Source organism: Macrobrachium nipponense, chromosome 15 (genome assembly GCF_015104395.2).
Source record: "Macrobrachium nipponense isolate FS-2020 chromosome 15, ASM1510439v2, whole genome shotgun sequence".
In the NCBI taxonomy this organism is placed as follows: Eukaryota; Metazoa; Arthropoda; class Malacostraca; order Decapoda; family Palaemonidae; genus Macrobrachium; species Macrobrachium nipponense.
This window is the reverse complement of record NC_087208.1, coordinates 7,049,207-7,059,553: the sequence shown is the minus strand read 5'-3', so window position 1 is coordinate 7,059,553 and position 10,347 is coordinate 7,049,207. Positions and strand designations below refer to the sequence as shown.

Genomic DNA, 10,347 nt, shown 5'->3' with positions numbered 1-10,347 from the left:
ATGCAGTGTGTTCATTTTCCATAGGGTTCCTGGCTAAGAACAAGACCCCGTCTAAGCCCTTTCCTCAAAGAACTCTGTCTGGTAAGGGCTCTTAAGCATTATTTAAATAGGACAAAGGAAATTCAAAGGACATTGAACAGCCTTTGGTGTTCAATAAAAAATCCTTCACGGCCTCTGTCAAAAAAATGCATTAACATTTTTTTCTCGGGGACCTTATGCTATCAGACTCACACTCTTTAGTAGGGGAAGAGTTGTTACCACTATACAAGATCAAACCTTATGAAATACAAGAACTATCCAATTCATTAGCATTCAATAACAATAAATTCCTTACTTTTGTCTTCCTTGCACCTTTTGGAAGTGTAAGTTGTTATTTGCAACACATTACTTAGGGATGTTGAAACATTTTATGATGAATGTAGTACTTTGGGTCCTTTACATGTGGCTGGTGTGGTGTTTGTTGTGTCATTAATGCCATGTAGGATTTTTTGGAAACTGCTGCAGTCACATGTGAGTGGGATTGTCTACACTTGGGCAGTAGTCAGGTGTTGTGGAGGCAGGGTGTTGTGCCCCAGGGGTCAGTGGTTGAGAGTTTGTGGCGAGGGACCTTTCCCTTTTCCCTCTATTTTCCTTATTGGTTGGTGAGTTGGGTCTTGAAGGTCATCCATTACGCAGTCTGAGGGAGCTTGCAAAGTGAGTTGAGCAGTCTGAGGGAGGTTGCAAGGTGAGTTTAATTACAAGCTATCTAGGCCTATTCCAAGAAAGTATGGCGTCTAAAATTACAATGGACATGATTAAGCCATTCACCGGCGAAGGAGACGTATCCATTGTGTCTAGAGGGTGATGCTCTAGTACTTTATTTGGAGATAAATGATGAAGACCAGGAAAATGCAGTGAAAATCAGGAAGAACTGAAAGTAGCATTTACTGGTGATGCATCTCTGCTTTTGGAAAACTGGTTCAGATGAAGTGGACAGGAGAACCAGTTGATGTGTATACCAATGAGATTAGGAGGCTGGCCAGTTTAGCTAAGTTTGATAAGATTGGTTTAGAAAATGTGGTGAAACTAACTTTTGTCAATGGTTTCCAGATAATATTAGTGTTGCTTTACAGCAAGTGCCAAATGTGATGATGATGGCAATGAGTGAATTGCTCAATCATGCTAGGATTTTGTCATCTAAACAGCAAGGTGGTGTGGTAGCTGTGACTGTTAGCAAGAATGGAGAAGGAGGTTGTGGTGGGAAACCTGAGAATAGGGCTAGGCCTATCCAGTTTAAGGGTCAATGTTTCCGATGTGGTGGCCCTCATATAATAAAAGACTGTAAAGAGACACAGGTGAGATGTTTTAGGCGTAATAAAATTGGCCATATTGCCAGTCATTGTCAAGAACAGGTTGCGGAAAACGAGTAAGGGGTGACTGCTGCGCCTGTAGCCACCCTTGTGATGATAGAAAGGCGCACCTTGATACACTGCCTATTATTGATGTTTGGATTGGTAAAGAGCCTGCAAAGGGACTTGTGGATAGCAAAAGGACTTGTGGATACAGGCTGCTCTACATTGGTGGTACATTCCAGATATGTGCCCAAGTGTAGAGGTGAGGTGTATATCAGTGCTTTTGATGGGAGTGATATTAAGTGTAAAGTTGCAGAATGGGTGAAGATAGGTGTGAACGGTGAATGTGTAACCATGAGGGCTGTGGTGTCGGATCAGCTGGTTAATGGTATTAATGTAGTGTTAGGAGTCGATGTCATTGACCACATGGGAGGTGTCACAGTGACCCAAGGCAAGGTATGTTTTGGTGCCTTTGGTGTTGCTTCAGTTAGTCAAGAAATTGAACATAGACTTAGTGGTGAGAGTGATGACGGTTGTCCAGCAGTTGTTATTGAAGACCCCAGACTTTCATGCAGTATTTGATGGACAGAAATGGAAGGTCAGGTGGTTTTGGAAAAACAATGAACCTGTGATATTGATGAATAAAATAAGTTATGATAAAAAGCTTGAGGGTTGGAAGAAGGAAGAATTTGAGAAGGAAGTGGACAGGTGGATTGCTGAAGGGATTTTAGTTCCATGGAAAGAAGTTAAAGAAGGTATCATTCCTCTAATGGCGGTGGAACAGCCAACAAAGAATAAGGTGAGACCAGTGCCTGATTTTTGGGAACTTAATGTGAATGTCAAGTGTCACACTGGTGATGATGTGACTGACATATGCAGTGAGACACTACGTGAATGGTGACAGACAGGTGAGAATGTGTCCTTTGTGGATTTCAAGTTAGCCTACCTACAGTTGAGCGTTGATGAAAAATTGTTGCCATATCAACTAGTGAACTATAAGGGCCAGACATTTTGCCTTACGAGATTGGGATTTGGGTTGAACTCAGCACCATGGGTTATGTTTAAGATACTGAAGAATGTATTGAGTAAGGATGAAAAAATCAAGGGAGCAACCAGTTCATATGTAGATGACATTCTTGTGAACGAATCAATAGCTTCTGCTGATGAGGTAATTAGAAACTTAAATACATTTGGGTTGATAACAAAGTCCCCTGAGTCACTCGATGGAGGAGCTGCTTTGGGATTGCAACTGCTAAGAGTTGGAGGAGAGTTGATGTTTCGGAGAGGTAATAATGTGCCTGAAGTTACAGATATGCTTACAAGGAGGTAATTGTTTTCAGTTTGTGGTACATCAGTGGGCCATTATTCCATAGCTGGATGGCTAAGAGTGCATGCAGCTACATTAAGAGAAGAGCCTCAGGAGCACCTTGGGAGAATCCTGTTGGTGACCAGTCCATGTTGATGATTAAAGAGTTAATTGAGAGAGTAAAGTTAGACGATCTTGTGAGGAAATTGGTGTGTGCCAGGTGTGAGTATGCTGTTGTGTGGTGTGGTGCCAGCAAAATTGCTATGGGTGTAGTTTTAGAGATAAATAGCAAGGTTATTGAGGATGCTGCTTGGCTTGGAAAAAAGGATGATTTCAATCACATCAATGTTGCCGAACTAGAATCTGTTTTGAAAGGGGTAAATGTGGCCATTAAATGGGGTCTTGAGTCAATAGAGCTGAGGACTGAATCTGCAACTGTGGGAGCATGGTTGAAATCTGTAATAAGTGCTGAGAACTGTGTTCACACACAGGAAGCTGTAGAAATGATGATCAAGAGACATTTGGGAACATTGAAGGAACTGATTAGAGTTTGGTTTGAATATTGTTGTTCAGATGATGCCTACAGAGAAGAATAAAGCTGATATTCAGATGAGAGTCAAGAAGAGTTGGTTGGCAAGCAATGAAGTCGAGCATGCACATCTCTGTGAAGGTGCTGTAGTTGATCTAACAGAGTTGCATAATAAACACCATACGGGAATTGACAGAACACTATATTTAGCCAAGAAGTTGGACCCTGAAGTTTCCAGAGAATGTGTGAAGAAGGTAGTGCAGTGTTGTGATGATTGTCAGTCCACTGATCCTGCTCCTGTGATGCACAAAGGAGGCGAATTAAGTGTTGAAAGAAACTGGCAGCGCTTAGCTATTGATGTTACTCATTACAGACAGATACCCTATTTATCAGTGGTTGACTGTGGTCTAGGTTGTTTCGCAATATGGAGGAAGTTAGAGAGAGAAGATATCTGCTGAGTTGAATAATATCCTTTTGGAAAAAGGGCTAGTTGATGAACTATTATTGGATAATAGTACAGCATTTAGGAGATAAAGTCTTGACTTGGAACATTGTTAAGGCGTTTCAGGCTGTTTATTGATCAGGAGGAAATGGAATAGTTGAAAGGCACCATTGGACCATCAAGGCTATTGCAGAGAGGGGAGGAATTAGTCCTACTGAAGTAGTACTCTGGAACAATAGCACACCAAGGTCCGGGCAGGATGAATCATCTGTTCCACAGCATGCAGTGTACAGATATGAATGGAGATAACCTTTAGGAGTCTCCAAAGGAGCAGATACCAGCCAAGACATGCCCCTTTCAATTAAGCTGGGAGAGGAGGTGTGGGTGAAGCCCCCAGATGCCCGTTGTACTACTCAATGGCACAAAGGGATGGTTATTCATGTGAACTCCTTGAACAACATTTCCGTGGATGGAATGCCGAGGCATGTGTTGGATGTGTGACCAGTTGTAGTTCCAGCTTCCCTATCTAGTGGCTCAAGCAAAATGTCAAGTGATGATTCACTTTCCGAAGAATGGGTGAAACCACAAGTGAGTGGTCAAAGTGAAACGGGAGAATCAGCGTCCACTGAGAAATAGGAGACCTCCTGTATGGATTGCTGATTATGTCTGATTAAGTTGTGTGTGTGTGTATGTGTGTGTGTGTGTTTTGATCTTAAGATCATGTGGGTGTGTTGTGTCATTAATGTGATTTAGGATTTTTTGGAAACACTTGTTGCAGTTACATGTGAGTGGGATTTTCTACACCTGGGCAGTAGTCAGACAGTTGTTGTGGCGGTAGGGTGTTGTGCTTCGGGGCTCTGTGGTTGAGAGTTTGTGGCGAGGGACCTTTCCCTTTTTCCCTTTATTTTCTTTGTTGGTTGGTGAGTTGAATCTTGAAGGTCATCCATTACTCATTCTGAGGAAGCTTACAAAGTGAGTTGAGCAGTCTGAGGGAGCTTTCAAGGTGAGTTTAACTAGTGTTGGGGGAGGAAACATAGGAAGCTTTTTCTTTCCTTTCATCTCTTCGCCTTGCATTTGGTGTCAAGTTCTAAAGAGAGTCTGGGAGTACTGTGCACATGGAGTACACTCCAGTCTTTTGATAGTTGGGTAATGGTTTTAACAATTCATTCAGTGATTTTATCCTGGTTGTATTGTCTGGTACTGTGCCTTCTGCAGGGGCATCTTGTATCCTTTGGGTAGCTAAAGGCATTTAACCATGTGATAAAGGCACTCACTAAAGTAATATGTGCATCAAGGCCATACTGCCTTGCCCCTACACGATAGGATGAGCACCAACCAGAGGCAGTATTTACCTGCTCTGCTCTCTTATCAAGTAAGAGTACAATAAGCATTATATTTATTGAAGGTCCACAATGATAATAGTGTGAACCTTCAATCATAATCAGTCTCGACATCGAGAAAAACTGTCCCAAACATTATAGTCGAACCTCTGTTTTTGTATGCCTCTCTTTTTGTATGTTTTGGTTTTCTTTGAGTGTTTTCTACAAAATTTTGTCTCTGTTATTATACGTTTCCTTGGTTGTCATACATTCAGAAGTGCTCTATCTGGGGCCTAGAGCGTGACCGGGCCCAGTACCAAGTGCCCAAACAAAGTATCCCACCTTCTCTCGTGACACATTCTGCTTTTGTGTTCGTTGTTTTTGTGCTTTTTTGTTCGAGTGCAACTGCTAAATAAGCCATCATAGGGCCATAGAAAGTTCCAAGTGCTAGCCTTATGTAAAAAAGGCGAGAAACACAGAATTTAAGAAAGAACTTGTAGCAAAGTTTTGGAGGAAGTTGCATGCCAATCTCAGTGAGGAAATGCCTTCAGAAAGTGCTGTTGTTAGTGAAGTTAAGGCCAATAGAGGCTGGTTTGAAAAATTCAGATAACAAATGGGCATACATAATGTGCCTACTTTAGGGATTAAGGACATGTTTGCAAAGTGGAATTATGTAAAAAAAAATTTGTGGAGAATTATTTTCCCAACAAAGAAGTTGTAATCTATGTCTCCAACATGTTTAATGACAATGCCATATTTAACTTTAGGAAAATTTTAAAGAAATGCCAGAAACAAATGTGTCTGGACAGTTTAGTTGTGCGACAAGGGTCTAGTAACTCTCAAACTGGTCCTAGTGCCATTAAAAAATTAAGAGGGGAAGTAACCTCAGATAGGCCCTTGATACCAGGAAGTCCTGGAGGGAGATTCCCCCTTCCAAACAGTAACCTCTCCTCCTTCCTCTCCCCTCCTCTCCATCTTTCATATGCTAACATTCGTTTTCCATAAAGGTAAGTGATGTAAAATGTCTATTTATTCATTTCATTAATCATTTATATTTATTTTTCATTGTTTTCTGTATGTAAAACTCTTTATTCCCTATAAAATGTATTTTTTGTTTATATTTTTGGGGGTGTGGAATGCATTAATTCTATTTACATTATTCCTTATGGGAATTATTGTTTTGGTTTTCGTACGTTTTGGATTTCGTAGGAGGTTTGGAACGGATTACAGGGGGCCCTCGGTTAGCGGCAGGGGTTCCGTTCCTGCCCGCAGACGCTAAGCGATTTTAAAGCCTATGGCCGCTGCACACCTTTCGAAATTCTAGACCAGTCAAACGGCGCCGTAATCCTGCAATGGCTCAATAAGTAAAATTATATTTATGCAGTATAGTACTACTATAGAATTTAATGTACAGTACATTATAGTATTATACATACTGTAAAGTGAAGAAAGGCTAGCTTTAATCCTTTGGGTGTCTAGAGTATGTAAAGGTATAATAAGGTTTTATACAGTGTACAGGTAGCTGTAGTGTTCAAATTACGATAATTCATCTTATGATAATCCAATTTTATGAGAGACCAAATTACAAAAGCCTAACTTTATCCCATCTTCTAGTTACATAAGTTCAAAAACAGCAAAAGAGAATGATGAAAGTATGGTTTTAATGTTATACTTGTTGCGTAAACTTGTACAGCCATGAACAACCGAACGAGAAACAACTTTTTTTTCTAAGTACAACCGAATTGGATAACATCTGTTTGGCTGGTATTCCAATCATTGTACTATAGTACACTATTACCGTAGTTGTTATAATTGATGTTATTTATAATAGAACTGAGATATCTTAATGTAATAACTTTATTCACTTTAGATCAAAGATCTATCGGGAAATATACTGTTAAATTTAAACCTAGTTATAACTGAAGCTGAGAAAACTGTTCAAGCTGCTAATGACTATTATTGTGCATCGGCAACAAGGATAAAACTCCAGTAAACTTATGCCACATCAAACACAACCGTAGATAAAATTGAGATAAAATCATTTTAATCAAAACTTCTGTGCTTGAAAGACATTTTACTGTTGGTTTCACGCTGATATAAGATAAATACCGTAAAGTTCGTATTACGATGATATAAAGGAAAATTGCGAATGGAATCATGTAATTTTTTTTACGCAATAAACATGCTCTAATGTAATCTGTTAACGAAAAAAAAAATTAGTTCACAATCACAACGGGACCTATTCAATTCATATTTTCACCTAAAGACACGTCGTTTAAGGAAAAATAACCTTGTCTCATATAAGTCAAGTATCAAGATATTTATTTATGCTAACTAGAAGCAAGAAAATTTGCTCAGAATTGCGTTAAATATGGCGAAACAAACTCGTATTTGCCATCAGCTGATTTCAAACCAAAACATTGGCTGCTCTGCAGAATACTGGCTTAGATTTGCCGTAGTATTTTATAATTCAATAATATGAGAATACATACAATATTTTGGATACAGTGAAGTAATGTATAACTTTTTAAAGGATTTATGGAAAAGGTGCATAATTAATAAAATAACACCATGCATTTTTCGGAACAGTGGCGGACAAGAAAGAACATGAAAAAACATCCTCTGACAACATGGAGAGTAGTTACAAAAGCTGCCTCAATTTGTATCATATTTATGTACAAAAATAAAAATACCCTATACGTAATATATTTTCTTACACATTTTAAACTTAAAAGCATGAACATTTATAAAATCGACACATCGATCGCTAAATTTGCACTCTTTTAAACTCGATATTTTCGGAAGAGCGGCGGCTTACAAGAACGAACATGAAAAACATTGTATGTATATTTGATAACATGAAGGGCAGTTTAAAAAGCTGCCTTTGTATCATATTTCTTCGCAGAAATAATAACACTCTATACGTAATGCATTTTCATACACATTTTAAACAAAAGCATGATCATTTATACAATCGATACATCGATCACTAAATTTGCACTCTTTTAAACTCTATATTTTCAGAAGAGCAGCAGGCGGCGGCTCACAAGAAAGAACATGAAAAAACATCCTCTTTGATAATGTGAAGGACAGTTTCAAAAGCTGCCTTTGTATCATATTTCTGTGCAGAAATAAAAATACCCTATACATAATACATTTTCATACACATTTTAAACATAAAAGCATGAACATTTATAAATTGACACATCCATAACTAAATTTGCACTTATGTAACTCGATATTTTCGGCATAGAACAGCGTCAGAGGCATATATTTTACCCTAATACGTACCTATGTAATATACCTCCATAAAATTTGTTAGTATCATTTGCATAACCTTTATGGTCTGAACGGCATTTCTACAAATGTATGAACTCGTTAGACATAACAGCGCTAGCGGCGCTGTTGACTGAAAATTGTGCCGTAAAAATACCTTAAAATGCCTTATTTTAAGTACAAAAACGAATGTCGCACTGTATATTAATTAATGTTAGCAAAGTCTATTCTCAGTCAGTATAATTAATTATGGTTTGGGAGTAGATATGTATGTCTGTGATTCTCACCTCCTATTAATGTGGGAATTAGTCATGTAATTACTGAATAAGCTATATATATAAAAATGATATTTTTCTAATAACAGGTTTTGTATATACTTGCCCAGTAAATTACATGATCAGAACCCCCTTCCTTCCCTTTCATGAACATAAGGGCATAAACAAATTGAACCTGATGGCAAATATGAGTTTGTTTCTCCATATTTAACTCAATTCTGAGTTAATTTTCTTGCATCTAGTTAGGATAAATGAATATTTAGATACTTGACTTATATGAGACAGTCATTTTTTGTTATATGATGTGTTTTAAAGTCAAAATATGATTACGTTGGCGACAAGTTTATCGAATAATAAAATTATGAGAGTCGTCCGCTATTTTCACTTGATTTCATCGTAATACGAGCTTTACGTTATTTATCTTTTATTGGTGTGAAAACAACAGTAAAATGTGTTCTTTCAAACCCAGTAATTTTGACTAAAATAATTTTCTCTCAATTTTATCTACGGTTGCGTTCGATGGCATAAGTTTACAGGAGTTATATCCTTGTTGCCAATGAACAAAAATAGTCATTAGCAACTTGAACAGTTTTCTCGGCTTCAGCTACAATTAGGTTTAAATTTAACAATAGTATATTTCTTCGTTGATCTGTGATCTATAGTGAATAAAATTATTACATAGAAATATCTCAGTCCTATTCTACATAACGTCATTTGTAACATAACTACAGTAATTGTTTACTATTGTACGATGGTTGAAATACAAGCCAAACTGATGTTATTATCCATTTCGGTTGTACTTAGCAAATAAAGTTGTTTCTTGTTCGGTTGTTCATTTACGCAATGAGTATAACATTAAAACAATCCTTTCATTATTCTCTTTTGCTGTTTTTGAACTTAACTAGAAGATGGGATAAAGTTAGGCTATTATAATTTGGTCTCTCTGGTAAAATCGGATTATCGTAAGACGAATTATCATAACTTGATCACTACCTGTATACTATATAAAACCTTATTATATCTCTACATACTCATTTTATCATTTTTTTAAACAGTATTTGTTATTTAGAAATGTATTTTACTTTTTTAATAACATGAAACATAAAAATATGGAGTGGCATTTTGAGTGTTGAAATGGATTAAGGGCATTTTAAGTACAGTGGTACCTTGGTTTTCGTACATAATCCTTTCCGGGACCTCATATGATATCTGAAACGTAAGAAAACCAAAACAATAATTCCCATAAGGAGTCATGTAAATAGCATTAACCCTCTTACGCCGGAGCGGTAAATAAAAAAATGACCCCCGTATGCCGGAGGGGTTTGAGAGTGAGCGCGGAAGCGGAAAAAATATTTTTTTCAAAAAATCACAGCGTGCTTAGTTTTCAAGATTAAGAGTTCATTTTTGGCTCCTTTTTTTGTCATTGCTTGAAGTTTAGTATGCAACCATCAGAAATGAAAAAAATTATCATTATCATATATAAATAATGCGATATATGATAGCACAAAAACGAAATTTCATATATAATTGTATTCAAATCGCACTGTGCGCAAAACGGTTAGAGGTAACAAGTTACTTTTTTTTCGTTGTAATGTGCACTAAATTACGATCATTTTGGTATATAACACTTTGTAAAACGATAAAAGCAACCCAGAGAAAATATTACCACAAAATGATGCATGAATTCGTAGCGCGCGGACATAAAAAAATAATTTTTTTTTAAATTCACCATAAATCGAAATATTGTTATAGAGACTTGCAATTTGTTTCAAAATGAAGGTAAATGATGGAATATTACGATACTGTAAGAGTTTTAGCTTACAATTGCAGTTTTTTACCATTTCAGACGCGTTAAAGTTGACCAAATGT

At 37.4% G+C, this 10,347-nt stretch overlaps 1 protein-coding gene across 1 annotated transcript in view; it reads left to right on the top strand.

Annotated features, from left to right (window-relative positions):
• Nucleotides 1-3,246: 3,246 nt before the first annotated feature.
• LOC135226942 (uncharacterized) overlaps nt 3,247-10,347 on the top strand; it is a 69,008-nt gene continuing 61,907 nt past the window's right edge. The window contains exon 1 of the mRNA XM_064266623.1: nt 3,247-3,577. Within this exon, the coding sequence (XP_064122693.1) occupies nt 3,247-3,577 (331 nt within the window). The remainder of the gene's footprint in view (nt 3,578-10,347) is intronic.